The sequence below is a fragment of the Colossoma macropomum genome, unplaced genomic scaffold, assembly GCF_904425465.1.
Source record: "Colossoma macropomum unplaced genomic scaffold, Colossoma_macropomum, whole genome shotgun sequence".
Classification (NCBI taxonomy): Eukaryota; Metazoa; Chordata; class Actinopteri; order Characiformes; family Serrasalmidae; genus Colossoma; species Colossoma macropomum.
This window is the reverse complement of record NW_023494787.1, coordinates 12789520-12810225: the sequence shown is the minus strand read 5'-3', so window position 1 is coordinate 12810225 and position 20706 is coordinate 12789520. Positions and strand designations below refer to the sequence as shown.

The window sequence follows — 20706 nt, the reverse complement described above, 5'->3', positions numbered from 1 at the left end:
TTTAAATGGATTAATCTGGAGTTACTTGAAAGAGAAGTTAAGGCACAAAACATGTACGTACATGCACGAAAAAATGAAGAGAGAGAGAGAGAGAGAGAGAGCGAGAGAGAGAGAGAGGGAGATAAAGATTCAAATTCATTCTCCGTATTCAAACTGTGATATCAGGGTGCGACCTGGGGGACCCGTTTACAGTATGGGTCAATATACAGTATAGCTGTTGAGTTTTTACTTGGTTCCTTGTTAAATAACTAACTATGGGTTTATGTGAGGCAGAGAGAGTTTGGAGCTAAACTGAATTGGACTGGATTGAATTGAGCTGAATCAGTTGAACTGAATTGAATTGAATTGAAATAACGGAAGAGAACTAAATTAAACTGAACTGGATTGAAATAAGTTGAGTTCTGAATTGAATTTAGGAAGCGCAGAGGCAGACGTTCTTTATTGTGTGTACAAACAAGACAGAGAGAGAGAGATTAAGGAGGGGAAAAGTGAGGGGGAGAGAAAGGAAAGGAGGAAAGAGAGGGAGAGAGAGAGATGTACTGTTTTCTTATTTAATGTCTATAAAATGAATTCAGTTCAATTGAACAAAGAGGTCAAGGCAGAGGAAGAATATGAATAAGAGAGTGAGCAGGAGATGGAGAGAGAGAGAGGGGAAAGTTTTCTTATTTTATTTTCTTTTAATATACTTAAATGTAAGCTTTAGAAATTCAAATGTAGCATTAACGTCCGTGCCAAAAAGCACTCTGAATTAAATCTAATTGAATTGAAAGGATAGAGAGAGAGAGAGAGAGAGAGAGACAGAGAGACAGAGAGATTCTTCTACATCTTTCAAAGGCCACTTTCATAATTAAATGTTCATTATTAGCATGAATTCTGCATAAAGTGGTGTGAGCAGTGCGAGCTGAAAGCGTGGAGGGGTTCGTGCTTCAGGAGGAGAAAAAGGCTGCATGTATCTGGCAGAGAAAAGAGGGAAAGAGGGAGGGGAGATAAACGAGAAAGGCTGTGTTAAAGGATTGCAAATTCAAAGTGGTTTGTGAAACGGAGAGGGGATAGAGCTCGATCCCTCCCCTTCATCTCCCCACAGCTCTCTCTCTCTCTCTCTCTCTCTCTCTCTCTTCCTCTCTCCATCCTCTATCTCTCTCTCCTTCTCTCTTTCTCCTTCTTCATCTCGTTCTCTCTCTTCCTTTTATTTCTCTTTACTTCTCTCTCTCACTCTCTTCATTTCCACCTCTCTTCCCTTCCCTCACTCATTCTCTCTCTTCTCTCTCTCTCACCTTCTCTCTACCATTCTCTTTCACTTCCTCTTCCTTCTCTTCCTTCTCTACCTCCTCTACTTCTCTCTCTCCTCTAGCATTCTCTCTCATTCTCCTTCATTTTCTCCCTTTTCATTCCCTCTCTCGTTCCTTCCCTCACTCATTCTTTCTCTCACCTCTCTCACCCTTCCTCTCCCGTTGTCTCCCTCTCTCTCTTTCTTTCCCTCCCTCACTCATTCTCTCTCTCCTCTCTCTCTCTCTTTCTCTCTGCTCTCTCTATCTCTCTCTCTCTCCCTCTCTCATTCTCCTTTCCTCTCTCTCTGCTCTTTCTCTCTCTCACTCCCGCTCTCCCTGCTCTCTCTCTCTCATTCCCTCCCTCTCTCTCTCTGCTCTCTCTCCCTCTCTCCCTGCTCTCTCTCTCACTCACTCCCTCTCTCCCTGCTCTCTCTCCCTCTCCCATTCTCTCTCTCTCTCTCATTCCCTCCCTCTCTCTGCTCTCTCTCCCTGCTCTCTCTCTCACTCCCTCCCTCTCTCCCTGCTCTCTCTCCCTCTTCCGTTCTCTCTCTCTCTCTCTCTCTCTCTTACTCCCTCCCTTTCTCCCTGCTCTCTCTCTCTCATTCCCTCCCTCTCTCCCTGCTCTCTCTCACTCCCTCCCTCTCTCCCTGCTCTCTCTCTCTCTCTCTCACTCCCTCCCTCTCTCCCTCTAAACCTGGCACACTCTGTTTCTCTCTCAGTCTCGCTGCTGCAGCCCACGGATGCACTTGCTGCGAGCCGTCCTCTTCACCATTTTCCTCTCCGCTCCTTTTGTTTTCCGTCTTTAGCTGGAGGCTGCGTGGATTAGACGCATCTACCAGCCTCATCTGCCTCCAGCCTGGCTTCTGATACACTTTGTCATTTCAAGTGTTTTTTTCTTAAATCTCTTTATGCAATGAGACACCAGAAGGAGGGTCAGCTCGAGTGGATGGTAACGCACTGCGGTGATCGCACACAAAATGTGACGTTAATTTGATTGAAATGACCCCGTTGGCAGTGATGGTTCAGGAGAGCCGTGAGTATGTAGCTATGCGTTTTTGACGTAAAGCGGATGCGTAAGTCTTATACTGAAAACACAGGCTGAGTTCAGGTGACCAGTGCTACTTTGACGTCTTTGTTTTTGTTTATTAGTGACAGTTGTACTCTGGGGTGCTTCTCTGTGTGCACTTCCTTTACTTTACTAGAATATTTGGGCTTCACTAATGATATTCTAGGCCACTTATATGTATCTTCCAGCACTTTTGGTAAATAATGACCATTTTTGGGTCTGAGGTTTAAAGAAAGCTCTGTGGTGGCACTGTCGCTCTCTATTCAGACACTGACATTAGCTGCCAAAATTCAATTAACTGACTTCGTGGCCTGTGCCTGTGTTAATTGACCTTATTATCCTCCGGTCTCTCGTTCCTCTGTGTGTAAATCAATTATGTCATTTCGATGCTGAGAGGAATGCTCCTCTTATTGCAACATTGCTTATAATGCTGCATTAAGTCTTAAATGTATTAGCCTTTGATAAACAAACACGTCCACTAGGCTACAAATGTTCATTAAGTTTGAATTTGTAGGGTCCAAAGTTAAAAGTGTAGCCTGGTCAGCGGTGTGGCTTCCACTCGAGACTCCTCCTTGGGGAAACCTGGTGTTTTGAGACATTTGAGACCAAATCTTTGAGTAACATTATTGCAAATTAAATCATTTTCGACGTGGACTCTCATCAGTGACCGATTGTTTGATCCACTGAAGCTCATTTCCAGCCATGGCCGGACACTGCCAGCATCAATTTGGCTCTTGGCGCTCCGTGGCCACTCACGCATTTGTACTGACTTTGCTACTGTCCTGCCCCTGCCCGGCTCTAGGGAAGAAGAAACTCTACATCGGCGCCTTGTTCCCCATGAGTGGCGGGTGGCCCGGCGGTCAAGCGTGTCTTCCTTCCGCCCAAATGGCCCTGGACTTGGTCAACAAGCGGACGGACATCCTCCCTGACTACGAGCTTGAACTCATCTACCACGACAGCAAAGTGAGTGAAGAGTACAATTTGACTATGCTTCATTAGCATGCATTGACTTAGCATGAATACATGTGCAGTGATATACTCAACCAAGATATGTGCTCGCTTGTTGGTTCATATTAATTATGTATACAGTGCATTATGTATATAAGTTGTGCTGCTCGAAACTTACTCTTATCCTCTTAGGTTAAATTTGCAATTCATCAAAGCCATTTATGTGATAAAAGACAGCGGAACACAGCCTGTTTGTCTTTTTGCTAAAGAATATTAAACATATTTGATTCAAGATTCATTGTTATACAAGCAACCTGCACATCTCTGCTACACATAAACATGTAAACTTTATTTCCAGCACCTACAGTTGGTGAACATTTCACCCAAACGTGGCGCAAGTGGAGACGTTACAGTTTACCCCATAGGCAGGGTTAATTGTTAATAAACAGACTGAGGGGATATGTCCTATGTTGATTGAATCAGATGAGCTTTCCAACCTAAATACATAAAATATATGCATTCAAATAAATATGATTAGCAAAAAGAGATTGTTAAAAATTAAAAAAATTAAGCAAATAAAATTTCCAGATTGTGTTGAATATATCGCGAACAAAACCTTGTATCTCCAGAATGGTAACTTTACAGGAGATGGAAAAACATGCTTTACTTTTAATGTAAGTCAATGGAACCAGACGTTTTTCCAAGTCGTTTTGGGCCGTTTCTTTTGGTCCATTCCTCAAAAAATTCATACACAATAAGGAGGACAACAGGCACTTTCAGATTTTGTCAAAAACTGAAAAACGACAAAAATTGAGATACAAGGTTTTGTTCCAACGGCAGCGATATATGGGAGGATATGGAGGTCTCTGATTGATTACTTTGGGGGTCTTAGTTGTAACAGTATGTTAAACCTAACCCCACCGAGGGAAGGCTGCACTTTAGCCTGGCTTGTTTACATGCTTCAGAATGGTGCTATATTACAGTCAGCAAGAGAGAGATAATAGAGAAAATCAGTTTACCCCGTATGCAGGGTTAATTGTTAATAAAGAGACTAAAGGGCTACTGCAACACAATTCATTTAGTGTAATTCTATGTTGATTGAAGCAGATGAGCTTTCCAACCTAAATACCTACAACATATGCATTCAGATAAATATGAGATTGTGTTTTGAGTGTATATGGGAGGATATGGAGATCTCTCATTGCTTACTTTGGGGGTCTAAGTTGCAACAGCTTGTTAGAACTAAGGCTGTACTTTAGGCTGGCTTGTTCACATGCTTCAAAATGGTGCTATATTACAGTCACCAAGAGAGAGTAAAATAAAATGGGAGTGAATTCTGAGTAACACTCAGTAATTGAAAAATATATAAAATAAAAAAGTTACTTATGGTGTACAAACAGTCTTCAGGGTGAACCTGGAGAAACATCTGTCTGATTGCTGGGAAATTTCACAGACAGCGTTGCTATGGAAATACGAGATGACCAAGAGCATGTTCTACTTAAACCTGTTTAAAATGTATGTTAGGTTCTACCCCCCTCCACTTCATATCCGTGTCCGACAACACATGTAAGCAGGCAGGTTTGAAGTAAGGAGTGAAATTAGTCTGCTGCTCTTGGCTGTGCTTCATTAGCATGCACTCATTTGGTAGAACCGCCATACTTTTATGTGTGTGATGATATATTAAGCCTGGCATGTGCGGACTGTATGAGGCTTGTTTACTTGTTGATTGACATAAATTATTGGTACAGTGCACTGTATGAGTGCTGTTATCTGCAGTCATGCTGTTCGGATTATTTTGCTTTCTGGAGGTGTTTTGCTCGAATTTGCAGTTTATCGAAGCCATATAGACACACACAAACACACACGCGCGCACACACGTAATGATAAGGAGAAGGAAAAAACATACTTTACTTTTAATGTAAGTCAATGGAACCAGACATTTTTCCAAGTAATTTTGGGCCATTTCTTTTGGTCCATTCGTCTTGCAATGTACACACAATATAAATAACAGTAGGTTTTTTCAAATTATGTAAGAAACTGAAAATCAACAAAAATGGAGATATGAGGTTTTGGTCCGAAAGCAGCGATATACATATATCTATATAAATATATATACACACACACACACACTTACGCACATAAATGAGTGTGTGGGTGTGTATGCTGGTATGTTTAACCAGGCCCACTGTTCATTTGAACTGTAGAATAATCAGCTGAATTGGCTCTGCTTCATTAGCAAACATTCACTTAGCATGAGTACAACAAACATACATTTCGCTGTTGTCGGAACAAAACCTTCCAAAATGGAAAGAAGGAAAAAACATACTCTACTTTTAATGTAAGTCAATGGAACCAGACTTTTTTACAAGTAATTTTCGGTCGTTTCTTTTAGTCCATTCTTCCTGAAATTTACACACAAAGTAAAGGACCATAGACATTTTCAAATTATGTCAAAAACTGAAAAACAACAAAAATGGAGATACAAGGTTTTCTTCCCACAGCAGCGATTTCCATATAGTGACCAGGCATATATACACTGTATGAGATATGTGTTCGTGTGGTTCATGTTAATTATTTATACAGTGCACTGTACAAATACCAGAATCTGTAGATTTCAAGTAGTGCCATTCGAAAGTCTTATGCTGTTGCAGTTTATCAAAGTCATTTACATTCTTAAAAATAAAGGTGTCAAAAAGAGTTCTGGTTTAAATTAAGCGATTTCAAATTTATTCTTAAATTTTTAAAGAACCATTCCCTTCAGGGAACCAAAAGTGGCATTGCTCCAAAGAACCATTTTTTGGCAGCTTTATTTTTAAAGGTGTAGTGAAACTCCTCCCAGGCACTGTAAAACACATTACTTTTTGGTTTATATTAATAATTTATTAGTGTGCGAATGCAATTATCTGTAGAGTCGAGGTCGTGCTGTTTGAAGTCTTGCGCTTTCTGGAGATGTTTAGCTTTCATTTGCAGTTTATCACAGCCAAATACATATCACTGCTGTCGGAAGAAAATATATATAAATCTCAAAAAGAAATTTTTGTCGTTTTTCAGTTTTTGACATAATTTGAAAATGCCTGTTGCCCTTTACATTGTGTGTAAATTTCATGAAGAATGGACCAAAAGAAATCACCCAAAATGACTTGGAAAAAAGTCTGGTCCCATTGATGTACATTAAAAGTACAGTGTGTTTTTTCCTTCTCCTGTAAAGTTACCATTTTGGAGATAATAACAGTGATATGCAAGATACACATCTCTAAAATGATAGCTTTTTTATTCTTAACCTTAATGCACGTTAATGCCACAAGTCATTTCAAGTAATCTATCGATTCAGTCATCATGCAGTGTTTCCACGGTGTGAAGAACAGCTGATGTCAAATGAATGAGGTGTTGATATGAACAGCGTTGCTGCTGGTGATGAACTTAACCAGGCACATACACATGGCAGGAGCTTGTGGCTCACTTTCTTGTTGATATAAATGATTTAAACGGTTTGCGAGTGCCATTTTCTGTAGCGTTGAAGTCGTGCTGTTCACAGTCTTACGCTTTCATGAGATGTTTTGCTTAAACGTGGAATTAATCCAAGCCATATAGATGCATAATATACACAGACGTATACAGTGATACAGTGAACCAGCACAAACACTGCATGAGACTTGTTTACTTGTTGGTTGGTGTTAATTATTTACTCAGTGTGTAAATGCTATCATCTGTAGTTTTGAAGTTGTGCTGTTCTAGCTCTTATGCTTTCAGGAGATATTTTGTTTAAATGATTAATTAATCAAGTCCATATGGATACATACATACATACTGTATGAGCTTGTAGCTCACTTACTTGTTGACCTTAATTATTTCTACAGTATTTGAATGCCTTTATGTGTAGATTTTGAGTTGTTCTGTTTGAAGTCTGATGTTTCAGGAGATGTTTTGTTTACATTTGCAGTTAATCAAAGCCATATAGATACAGAAGATACATATATGTATGTGCAGTGATACACTGAACCAGCACATACACAGTATTTGTTGTTGGTTGATATGAATTATTTATAAAGTGCACATATACCTTTATCTGTCCTATGCTTTCAGGAGAAGTTATGCTTAAATATGGAATTAATCAAAGCTATATGATACATATTCATGTATAGTACACTAAACCAGGTATACATACTCGAATTACATATCCACTGCAGAAATGCCATTATCTGTAGATTTGAGGTCTGTAGATACATAAGACACACATACATACGTTACAATACAGTGAACCAGCACTGTTTATGAGACTTGTTTCCTTGTTGGTTGATACTAATTATTTATAAAATGCACAAGTGGCATCATCTGTAGATTTGAAGTCATGCTGTCCCAAAGTCGCAAGAGATGTTTAGCATGAATTTGTTATTTATCAAATCCATATAGATACATAGGATATACATATACATGTGACCATTCAACCAGCAGACTGTGTGAGACATCACTCGTTGGTCAATATTCATTATTTATACAGTGCAGAAATGGGATTATCTGTCGGTTTAAAGCCTCGCTGTTTTGAAGTCTTCCACTCTCAAGAGATGTTTAGCTTAAATTTGTTATTAATACAAACCATATAGATACATAAGGTACATATACATGTGATAATTCAACCAGCACACTGTACAAGACTTGTTGGTCGATATTTATTATTTATACAGTGCAGGAACGGCATTATCTGTAGATTTGAAGTCATGGTGTTCGAAGTCTTACATTTTTGGAGATGTTTTATGTATATATATATATATATATATATATATATATATATATATATATATATATGTATATAAAATCTCTCCATTTTTGCCATTTTTCAGTTTCTGAATTGTATATAAATTTAATGATGATTGGACCAAGAAAAACAGCCCAAAATGATTTGGAAAAAAGTCTGGTTCCATTGACTTACATTAAAAATAAAGCATGTTTTTTTCTATCTCCTGTAAAGTTACCATTTTCGAGATATGAGGTTTTGTTCGCACAGCATCTATATATATATATATATATATATATATATATATATATATATATATATATATATACACACACATGTACATTAATCCATTGAACCAGCACATCCACTGTATGTGACTTGTTTACTTGTTGGTTGGTGTTAATTATTCATGCGTTGCTCTGTATGAATGCCCGTTATTTGCAGATCTTAAGTTGTGTTGTTTGAAGCCTTACGCTCTGAGGAGGTGTTTTGCCTAAATTTGCAATTTATCAAAGCATTAAGTCATTAGTTAGCCAACTGGTTCCGTGGTGTACAGTGATTGGGGTAATAAGCTGTCCCCCTGTGATTTATAAGGTTCGTTTTTGTACCATATTGGGCATTCATTATCATTACACAGCTAATGTGAATTTCCTCCTGATGATTCTGAATGCAATTCCTCGCTCCATCGTTTATTTCAAAGAGCTTCGGCCTGAATTAATGAAGAGAGAAGAGAGGAGTGTAGCGGAGGAATGTTTTCTACTCTCGTATCTTCATGCTCTCTCTTTCTTTTTCTGTTCTTGGGGTTCATAATGGCTTAATGATTCTTAAACAGCCTGTGGTATCCATCCGTTTCTTTCGCTTCGCACAGCTCCCTCTCTCTCTCCCTCTCGCTCTCCCTCTCTCTCTCTCGTTCTCTCTGTCTTTCCCACCTGCTTCTTCTCCTCCCCCGCACAGGAGATGCCAGCACTCACGCGCAGGCTGCAAACGGTTAAACCTCTGTGACTGGTCGGTATTGCTAAGAGCTTCACCGCGATTGGTCGAAACGGCTCCGCATTGGAACCCCACTTCAAAGGCATGAAGCAGGAGGGGAGACTGGGGGCGGTAGTTGGCATGGCAACCGTTGCCTAGACAACTGCAGTTCAAACAAAACACACAACTCCGCAGATTCCCACCACAAAAGGGAAGAGAGGGAGAGAAAGATCGTGTCCTTCTGCAATCGCTGTGAAAAACAGAGGGACGCGTGAATCGATGGGTGAAGCGAGCGGGTCGGTGTCAGTGTGTCACCTGCTGTTCAGATGTGTGATCTGCTGGAAATACTTCAGTGCAGTGGTGTAGATAGCAGTGCTGAGGTTACAGACAGTGCAGCGGATCCCCATAGACACTTATACACTGCTACACTCTTCAAAATAAAAGTGCCAAAAAGGGTTCTTTGGAGCAGTGCCATGAGAGGACACCTCTCTGGTTCCTTTTGGCAAATGAGATATGAGTGTAGAGCCCTATGAAATCATCTTTCTCTGATTTTCGTCCAGATTTTGTGGCTTTTTTCTCTATGATATGAACACTTAAGTATTTGTTCATTATGTTCATATTCATTTTTCTATTTAGTATTCGGAAGCTTTCGGAAGCTCAACAAAAATCGTAACCTAAAATGAATTACATCAGCAAAGGCCTTTAGTCCAGTCAAGTCAAATCAAATTTTTTTGTATAGCGCTTTTTGCAACTGATGTTGTCACAAAGCAGCTTCACAGAAATCCAATAAAGACAAAGTTTTAATATGAAATGTAAATCCTCCAGGTGAGCAAGCCAGGGGCGACAGTGGCAAGGAAAAACTCCCTCAGAGCTGGGGAAGAAACCTTGGGAGGAACCAAGCCTCACAAGGGGGGACCCATCCTCCTCTGGTCAAACTACCTACAAAATTATTATACTACTAATATCAATAGTAGTAGCAGTAGTAGTAATAGTAATAGTACTTAGAGCCATGGTTATTAATATGTGGAAAATGTTAACAGTAGCCATGTTTACATGCAGCCTGATACTCCGTTAACAATCTAACTAATAGCTCAAATGGAATAGAATACGTCCATGTAAACATCCCGATCGGAATAGTCTAGTCTTATTGAAGCCATTCGGAATACACTTTCTATCTGATTGATCGAGGTGCGTAATCCTGTAAATAATCCATTACATAGAAGAATAATATCCGTGTAAACGCCTGTATCTGATTACATTCCCAGTTGGAAAATTTAAGTACATTCTGATCATGTTCGTCACGTCATAGTGAAAGTTTAACGTTCAACATGGAGGAGCAGAAACTGGTCTGCAGAGGAGACGAAGTTTATGCTCTGATCTTTAAAAGACGGCGGTGGGACGGACGTCCAGCTTATGTGTCTCAGAACACGACGTCTTCCTCTCGGCCTTCTTTAATAAGGACATGTGAAGGACGTTTTCCTGAGTCTGACATCATTTTAATGTGATTAAAACACAAGCACTGCTCACTGCTGCTCATCTCACTCTGACTGGACTCACGTGATGCTCGTTGTCATGGTAACGTCTACACTAAGCGGTTCTCTATGCATGCGCATAATTTTGGATCTGATTACTTGTAGTGAGCATGTAAACAGAGATTTTCATCAGATTGTTGAGTAGAGTGAGCAGATAAACACCTCAGTCTTAACCTGTAATCGGAATGTGTTCAATCGGATTGGCAAAAATCTTTGCGTGTAAATACAGCCAGTGAACATTTATAGCTGGTTTACTTGAATGCATCATAAATTCATGCCAGGCATCCACATCACCTCGACTCAGAGTGCAGCAAAGTGCACCACTTTCCACGTGGTTACTGAAGCTACACGCTCAGACAAAAGGGTGCTAAACTGTCACTGCGGTGGTTCCCACTAGGACGCGTCTTTAATACCTTTAGTCAGTGACCATAAATGTACAATATTCCATTGCAAATGTATTTTTTACGTTGTTTTGACTTCACACACCCAGACTTGTTTTCAGATCTCTTATTTTATTCTCCTTAAAACCACTGTTGTATCTTTGAGGGTGCATGTACACTGTTTCCTGATGAATGAAAAATGTACCTGCACAGTATCATTCCTTCTGACACTGTAAAAGAGCAGAGATGCCTCAGAAACTTTAAATTATTGGACAGTAAGAAGAGTGCTCAGTGCAAAATCACTGCTCCCTACTCCACTGTAACAAAAGCAATTTAGACAGGAATATTAGCTGTTTTTCTCCTTTTCTTTTCCAATTGAACAGTTTTAAATCAGCAGGTTTAAATCTTAATGGCACTAACAGCAGATCTGTTTATTTACTGACAAAACGTCAACAAGTATTTCAAACCTGCAAAATACTTTTTAAGCAAGTCCTAACTTGATGAAAAAGAATATAAAATATTACAATAACTCGAACAGCAGTGAAACTGCACTTTGTATTCTATGGCAAATACTGTAACATTTTATTGAACATTCAGTAACAGCAGGAACAGTTCTAGGTAGACATACTCACAAGTAGAAGACTAAGCGTTGCTAATAGCACTCAGATGGTTTTTGTGTGCTTCACTAAATAAGAGAAAACCGACATGAACCCACACCAGCAGGATCTCATGAACACACGTTTTCAACCAGTTTGATTTTCATTTTGAGAGTGTGTGAAGTAAAACGGTAGTTCTCCAAGCAGAGACGATCAGACAAAGTCAGTCATATAAGCCACAAATAATGTACAAATCCAGGTCCCTTGGCGGAGCTACATGGTCGGTGAGTGTTGTTCTTCTGCCACTTATATCTCTGGTTCTCCATGTTTTTTTTTTGTTTTAAAGGGCAGTATGAGCTCTACAAACATATACAGTTTGTGATAAATTGGATAAAGCCAGGTCGAGTTATACGGCTCTGAACAATGTCCAAAGGGACCCCCAGGTTGTTCCAACCCAGTTTGCACTGCATAGGGATAAAAAGGGAACCATCTCGGGGTCCCTGAGACCCAAAACACACCCTGTCTATTCGATTCTGCTCAATGCCTATGAAATGCTGATATAAGAGATGCTGCTCAAACATCTGCTTGATCAGAGGAAAAAAATTGACTGATGAATGACAGAAAAGAACCAGTGATGTTAAGCACATTCTGTCTTAATATTACTGATTAACCCCCACAGTCAGCTAGTTAAGCCGTGTGCCCTTGCTGCCTTTACCGGCTGGCTGCTTGTTTGCTTAAAGAACAACAGCTACATAAAGTGTTTAATACCTTCTGAGATTTAGGAATAATCTCCCCCAATTTCTTCACTGTTTATAAAAAATCTACTTCTCAGTTTCATGTGCATTACAGAAATTGGGTGTGAAGAACCATACTGAATAATAATAATAATAATAATAATAATAATAATAATAATAAACTTTAACTTTATTGCATTTTTTCATACATGAAATGCAAAATCAAATCAAAATGCTTTACAGAAGTAAAACATACAATGTGAAGGAGTGAAAATGAGCACTATAAAATGGGATCAGTGTAAAACAAAAGACATTCAGTAAGTTAAAACTATATCTATCTATATTGGATATATATTGTAAGCAACGTAAGCTGAAAAATATGAATGCATTAAACTTACTTTATTGGAAAGCATGCATCATTTACACATAAACAAAATATATTACATCAACAAAATTATTCACAAAAGTAAGAAAACCAAAAGACACAATTCTGTTGCTGTATCTTCTTTATGTAAAAAATTATAACAAATTTAAATCATTTAAGTACATTTAATGCATCAGTTTTCCAAGTCTAAATTGTAGGTGCAGTAAATTGTAGGTGTATTCTGCAGGTATTTCTCTGTATTATAATTCAGCACCATAGACTGCTCTTCCCCAACGTTATATTGCCAAAGTCAAGCTTTTCTCCAATGTCACACTGCCAAAGTCAATATTGTAATAACGTATAGTGCACTGTGTTGCAGGCATTTCTTTAGATTAGAATTCAGCACCACGGACAGCGACATTATAAAACATGGGGAGAGAAAAAAACACAGTCATTAGGAGGCAAAGCAAGCAGCAAATGTTCATTCAGGTCTGGCCTTAGGTATTCAGCCCTGCTGCACTGTGGGGTGACAAGAGCTTTGGATAAAAAGGCCCCACACTTATTACCATGCAACTGAAGTTCAGCGTTAGATCAGGGAGCCACTCAGCCTGCACATGCTGCCAAGCCATTGGCGGATTTCAGCTCTGTTGTTTGCTAATGTCACCCTATCTTACCAGACACATCACCAGCCGTGCATTCAGAGACTTCGGCTTTGTCACCTTTGACTCATTTGCCCTCAGAGTAGTTAAATGTCCTAACTGGTCAAGGCAAAATGGATCAGCATGTGGAATTGGAGCTTTCTGTGAGCTACTGTGTTTCCTATCACTGTACAAAAGAAGCTCCATGCTGCCTTTATTGTTGGAGGCACTGCGATAGTTTCTGAGCTAATCTTTGTTGATTAGTGTAGTCTAGTCTCGAATGAACAATAAAAATGATATTTCATTGATGTGTTCTGTGAAATCCTTTCTTTAGTGTGCATCTTCACATGACATTTACATTTAAATTCTAACATCAGGTAACGGGACAGAATCAGACTCAGACGCTCACAGATAGAAAGCGTAAATGAAGCTTTATTAGTCAGTTTGTTATCTAAAGTCGTCGTCAATAAACAGGCAAAGATCAAATCCAACAAAGACAAAAATAGACAAACATAACGAACAGGATCAGGCAACCAAATCCAAAAAGGAACAGGCAAAAAGGTAAAGTCAAAAAACAGTATATAAGTCAGTAGGGGAGGCCCATCCTGCCCACCTAGAAAGAGGACAGGCTTTCATGGACAGATGACTGTGGCATCACCAGGGTTTTGCTCGTGATTGCCTTAAGATGGGGCTAACACTTCTCCATTTGCAACACTCAGGAGCTTCTTCTACTTTTTATGATTTTGATGTGTTATTGTGTGAAATGTGTGCTTTTGAAAGAAGATAACAAAAGTGTGGCCTCCCGCAGAAATCCGCAGCACACGAGATTGCTTTCAGAAGCTCTTATATACCACTAATGCAGTGACTCAGTGCTCTCCAACAGTGCTCCAGTTATTCTATGTACAGTCAGATGTTATATTGATTTTTTTCTGAATGTTTTTTTATCCTCTAAAGGGAACAAACTTAAAATTCTTTATTTTTCGTTACAATTTTTTTTTATTTGAGTTTAAAATATTAGGGAAAAAAACAAAAAATATAACATGCCGTAACTTTTGCACAGGCCACGTTTTAAATTGATTTATTTTTTATTCAACAAATAAACAGTAGTTGTGCACTAAAATGTGCAGCACTGTGTTCTCTGTAGAGGATGCTTTAACTTGTTTTTGAGAAAATGTTAGGTGCCCAAACATTTGCATGAGTCTGTATCCTATAGTACACATGTGTCAGGCTCCAGTCCTCGCAGACCACAACACTGCAGACTTCAGCACACTGCTTCATTAAACACACCTGATTCAGCTCATCAGCTAATTAGCAAGGCCTTTATGAATTCAGAGCCTTAGATGAAGGTAAACGCTAATCCTCACAGCACTTTGGCCTGGAAGGTCCCCAGTTTGACATGTTTGCTATTTTAGGAACTGATACAGAAACAAAGGAATGGAACCATATAACTCAGTGCTCCACTCTTGTTTGAATGTTGAGGGTAGTGATTTTGCCTTGCTGAATAGTATAACTGACGTTAATTTGGCCTAGGATGGTAGCTGTCAAGCTAATAGATAAATAAGCATTGTATGCTTAACCATTTCTGTTGATGCATTAAAACTCTTCTTTATAATTCACACAATAACACGAAGATGTGGTATTGAACTGTTTTTAGGCACTGTGGTTGTGCAGTGCCATTTTGAACCTGAAGCTGATTCGGTGTTATAACCTGTTGAAGCCTGTGAGAGTTACTTTTTACACCGAGACTTAATTTAGAAGCACACATTTCATTATAACCCTGCAAAATCATGATAAAACTCATTTTAAAAAGCCTAATTTTTGAGGAAAAACATTTAACTAACCCCATGGATTAGGATTCTAGTCCTTATATTTAGCCCTTGGGTATATTAAGGGGTCTCGGAACCCTTTTGTTGTGGTCCAGGTTTTTCATCTTATTACTAATGTTCCTTTTATTAGTAGTTTTAGTAGCTCAGATGTGCACCAGTTTTACATAACACCCGGGCACAATGTGTCCGGTTTGCATCTGAGACTGGTGCAAAAGGCTTGTGCCCAGAGTTTTAACTCACGTTCACTGAATGTTATCCAGAAGGCTTGGGGGGCTCATCAAGTTTTTTTAGCAAACATTGAGCCAAGCCATTATGTTCATCTTCGGTAGCTGTGGTTTATGCCTTGCAGCTCAACCACTGATGCCATTTTTGTCTGGTCTCTTTCTAATGGTGGAATCATGAACGTTGACCTTATCTGTGGTGAGCGAGGCCTGCAGGTCCTTAGATGTTTGTTGGGGTTCTTGTGTGATTTTCTGGATGTGTCGTCGTTGTGCTTGTGAAGGAATTTGAGGGGGCAATAACTTTTTCACATAGTGTCAGTTGGTGTTGGGCAATTTTTTTTCCTTCAGTAAACATTTAAAAACTGTATTTAGTGTTTAACCTCTTATTCTCCAGGGTATATTTTGGTTTGTCCATCTGAATTTACATGACCAAATCGTAAAGCAAATTATTCAGTAACTGCATGAAATAAATGTACATTTTTTATTGTATTTATTTATTTTTTTTTTTGTAAAAGTTCCCCTCAAATTAACAGAACGCGTATTATGATCATACACATATTGCTATATGCTTACAATTTACTGCTGAAAGCCAAAAATGTGTCTTATATTAAGGTTTCTTTGAAGATGCAAAACAATTAAATGTGACAAATATGCAAAAATAGGAGAAACTTGGTATATTTAGCTTATTAAGGTGTATTAAAATTGTTAAATAAGTCTTTTAGTAACACAGTAGATAAAAACCTGCTAAATACATTTTTAAAAAAGGGCCACATTGATATCTGGCCACTCAAGACAAAACGTTTGGGCTGCCTGGCTGAGACATATCAGCTACGTCTCGTTACTCGTCCTACATGAAATGTTAAACCACTGAAAAGTAAAATATAAATAATAAGAAGTGGACCTAAAATACTCAGCTTGACAGGGAAGATTTTTTGTCAGTGTGTTTGGTTGATTTGTTACGGCGGGACCCAGCTGTACTATGGAGAGCGCAGGCCTCACGCTTGGCTTCCCCCCAGGGCCACAGAGAGAGAGAGAGAGAGAGAGGGAGAGAGCCAGAGAGAGAGAGAGAGAGAGACTGAAAAGAGCTTCTAGAGAGAAGATGAAATTCAGCTGACCACCTCCAGGGAGTCTAGAGAATCTTCACCACACACACAGGAGACGACGCAGACAGCAGAGAAAGGAGGAGAGAGAGGAAGAAAGAAAAGAGAGATGAGGAAAGAGAGACAGAAAGCAAACCTTTGTGCCTTGAGTGTGTCTTGAAAGGTTAAGTCCACTGATTTTTCAACATTTCTGTATAATTCAATATTTTAGATGTAAAGATGCCCATTCAGAGTGGATTGCTGTGAAGTGATTCACTGTAGAGAAACTTACAGACTCAGATTTCTTTACAGTGGTGCTGATAGGAACCAGGGGTCATGACGTCTATAACACAGATGTAGCCATTTTATTCACTATCCAAAATATATCATAAAACTCTTCTAAAACTCAGGTATTCTAGGTACACTGCAAAAAAATGGCATCTAGTCGAAATGTCTAAGATTTCCTATTTTGGGATGGTTGTGCACTTATTTTAAGATTATCTAGTTTATTTCTAGACGTTTTTATTTGTTTTAGGTCATTTTATTAAGTAAAATTATCTCACTGTACTGGCAGATAATTTTGCAGTATAGTGAGAGAATTTTACTTAATAAAATGACCTAAAACAAGTAAACAATGCCTAGAAATAAGGTAAATAATCATAAATTGTGCTTACAACAATCTCAACAGGAGAAATATTAGATTTATCAACTTGATGTAAGATAATGTTTCCCTGACAAGATACCATTTTTTGCAGTGTAACAGTTTTTTGTGAGGTAGTTTTTGGAGATAAAATGAAAACTGGACGTCTTTTACTATTTATCTGCACCAAAATGGAGGATTTTTTAAAAATCTAATAATATAATAATAATAATAATAATAATAATAATAATAATAATAACAACAACAACAACAACAACAATAATAATAATAATAATAATAATATAATTTTGATTTATATAGCACTTTTTATGCCAGTGGCAGCTCACAGTGCTTTACAGACAGGTGATAAAGCTTAACAGTAATACAAAAAATTCTAAGTATTAATTTAGAATCAGGGGACATTTTAATTAAATGCTGAGTTAAAGAGACACGTTTTAGATGATTCTTAAAAGTGAGCACTGAGCTTGACTGTCTAACAAAAGGTGAACTGAGCGCCACAGTTTAGAAGCAGAATAACTGAACGAGTCTCTCTGTGTTTTCTGTATTTTACTGAAGGTGTTCAGAAGGTCAGTATCTGCAGATCTAAGATCAGGTGCTGGAACATAAACAGACAGACACTCTGTGATTTTTTGTTTTCTTAGGAAGTCCAGTAAGAAGATCATTGCAGTGATCAACTCTGCTGTAACAAATGCATGAACGAGTTTCTCCGCGTCGCTCTGAGAGAGAAAAGCCTTACATGCAGTGCATTTACATGCATATCTAGACTGAGAGTGGCTTAAGGGGTTAGAAGTCAACGGGATCGTTCCTGTGTGCTACTTGTGAGTTAAAAAGGCCGCGCAGGCGAATCGCTGTATCAGTCGCAGTGATAGCCGATTCCCCAATTTGCCTTAATTGAGAGCAATGTCACATTACTTTCCTGTCTTTCACAGCGAATCATTTTAATCCCAACAAAGGGAACCGTTCCCCTCGCTAAAAGCGGCCCTTTTGTTGTGACTCAAATGATTTGCTGATTTATCTGTGCATTTAGTGGAAATTAAAAGCAGAGAGCGAGCGAGAGAGAGAGAGAGGGAGAGACGAGGCTGCCAGATTAGACATCGTTAAGTAAAGAGGAGTGTGTTGCTGGAGGGCATTTTGCTGATTTAATTTGTGTGATTGCACCAATCAAACAAAATCAGGTTCCAAGCCTACATAATCAAGCTATATTCATTTTTCTGGCTTTGTTTTTCAGCCGTTCTTTCTTCCTTTCATTAAAGCGTCTCTTTATCCGTGACACCACAGAGCCTGAATTAAAGCCAGCTCGGTCCACTGTGGGCGCAGCTCAAGGCCACTGGCCACGGCTCATCTCTCTCCAAACACAATGATCAATGATGGCTTTGGCCCACTATTATCATTTAAATGAGATATTGATTTCTCATTGGTGTTAGGTTTAAGATGAATGGAGGGGAAAAAAGACGATGGCCGTGTCAGACACTCAGACACGGACCGGAGACTGATGACGGCCGACAGCGTCCTGTACAAAAACAGCTTTTCTATGAGAGCAGCGGACAAATGTGGGCATCCTGGAATTACTGTATATTTAACACATGCTATCTCTCTCTCTCTCTCTCTCTCTCTATGTCTCTCTCTCTCTCTCTCTCTCTCTCTCTCTCTCTCTCTCTCTCTCTCTCTCTCCTGTTGCATGCTGGGAGTTTGACTGAGAGTGGTGTGGGGTGAGACTCTTGGTGAGAGTGACTGCTACTTTTTCACTTTTTTCTTCTTCTAAATCGCATGATTTGGTGAGTACTTTGTGCTGGTTTGTTGTTGTGGTGTGTGAGTTGTGGCAGGGATGGTGTCTCTTGAAGAGACACCATCTTTGTCCCTCCGCCATGGCTTCAGGTGTGTGCCTGAAGATAGTGTAATGGTGGAAGATGTTCTCCTTGCTGTAGGAGAGCAGGTTGGTACTGAACACATTATGTCCGCATCTCGTATGAATAAAGCAGTGGTGGTCTTTCTTAGAGAAACCCACCTTGTTAGCCAGCTAATTGAAAGTGGCATAGTTATAAATGAAATGTTTGTGCAGGTCACGCCACTGTTGGCTCCCTCCACAAAGATCACTGTTTCAAATGTACCGCCGTTTATACAGAATGAGGTGCTGGAACGTGAGCTTTTACGATTTGGTAAGATTGCTAGCTCATTTAAGATGGTTTCGCTTGGCTGTAAAAATCCTTCACTTAAGCATGTTACGTCTTTTAGGAGGCAGGTTTACATGTTTTTAGACTCTCCTGATCACACACTTGATGTTTCCTTCCGTGTAAAACATGACGGGCGGGCCTACATGGTCTATGCTAGTTCAGGCAGCCTGCGCTGCTTTGAATGTGGTGATATTGGACATAAACGGTTTGCATGTCCGCACAGGAGGCAAGAAGAGGGAAATGTTAATGTTAGGTCTGAGGTAGGTGCTGCTGTGAGTGCAAATGTTGGTCAGGGGGAGGCCGTCGGGCCTTCTCAGGTGGGCCATGCTGAAGCTTTGATAGAGCTGCCTGCAGTGTCTGAGCAAGAGAACCAGAGTGTGGACAATGCAGTGCCCAGTACGAGTGGTGTCATACAGTTGAAAGGCAACATAGAAATGAGTGATCTGAATGAGAGGACAGCTGAGACCAGTGCTGCTGGTTTGAATGATGTTGAATTGAGGCTGGATGAATCCTTTTCTGATGAAGGGGGTACTTGTTTGCAGGAGAACCCTGGTGAACTTGGGGCTTCCCAAGAGTGGCCCTGTAGTGGTTTAGAAGTCAGTTCTCAGGGAGCTTCACAGCTGGATCAGTCAGTTTATACTTTGGATGAAGTTAACAGTTTTTTAGATGAGACCTACGGAAAACAGGTTAATGTGAAAGATTTTTTTCCTGATATGGAGAAGTTTGTCAGGTCGGTTTCACTGCTCCAGAAGACTGTGGGTCTTGACCTTTTGAATGAGAAAAAGCGCTTTCGGCTAAAGAAACATGTTACACACATACGTAAGTATGGTAAACTGGTGAAGAAAAAGTCCTCCAGTCATCTGTGATAAATTGATCATGCGTCACGTGGTGTCTCTACCTCCTATGTTTCTGTTCTTTCTCTTGGCTCTTCTCTTAGGTCTATTTATGGAAGTTTTAAGAGTAGGTTCTTTTAACATAAATGGGGGTAGAGATAGACTGAAACGTGCTTTAGTATCTGATACTATACAGCAGAAAAGACTGCATGTTACTTTCCTTCAGGAGACACACAGTGATGTGGATAATGAAGTTGAGTGGGCTATGTGGTGGGAGGGACAGCATGTGTTGAGTCATGGCACCAATTTGAGTGCTGGGGTGGCGATTCTTTTCTGTCCTTCATCAGGGGTTAAGATTTTGCACACAGAAGAGGTCGTGAAAGGTCGTCTTGTAGTGGTCAGGGTTGAAATTAAAGGCATTCAGTTCTCCTTTGTGAACGTCTATGCCCCCAATGTGGGGCATGACCGTGTTGTATTTTTTAACACTTTGCACACTACTTTAAGTCGGTGTGCTAATGATGGATTTACTGTCATTGGGGGGGACTGGAACTGTACGGTGGATTTTACCATAGACCGTACTTCTGAAGAACCTCACATACAGTCTTCTGTGTGCTTGTCTAAGCTCCTGAAACAGTTTAGGTTGTTGGACATGTGGAGAGTTAAGAATCCTGTAGCTAGACAGTATACA

At 39.6% G+C, this 20706-nt stretch overlaps 1 protein-coding gene across 1 annotated transcript in view; it reads left to right on the top strand.

The window, feature by feature from the left end:
* The window catches only part of gabbr1b (gamma-aminobutyric acid (GABA) B receptor, 1b), a 238692-nt gene that overhangs the window by 125181 nt on the left and 92805 nt on the right, over nucleotides 1–20706 (top strand). The window contains exon 7 of the mRNA XM_036566176.1: nucleotides 3137–3297. Coding sequence (XP_036422069.1) covers nucleotides 3137–3297 — 161 coding nt within the window. The remainder of the gene's footprint in view (nucleotides 1–3136; nucleotides 3298–20706) is intronic.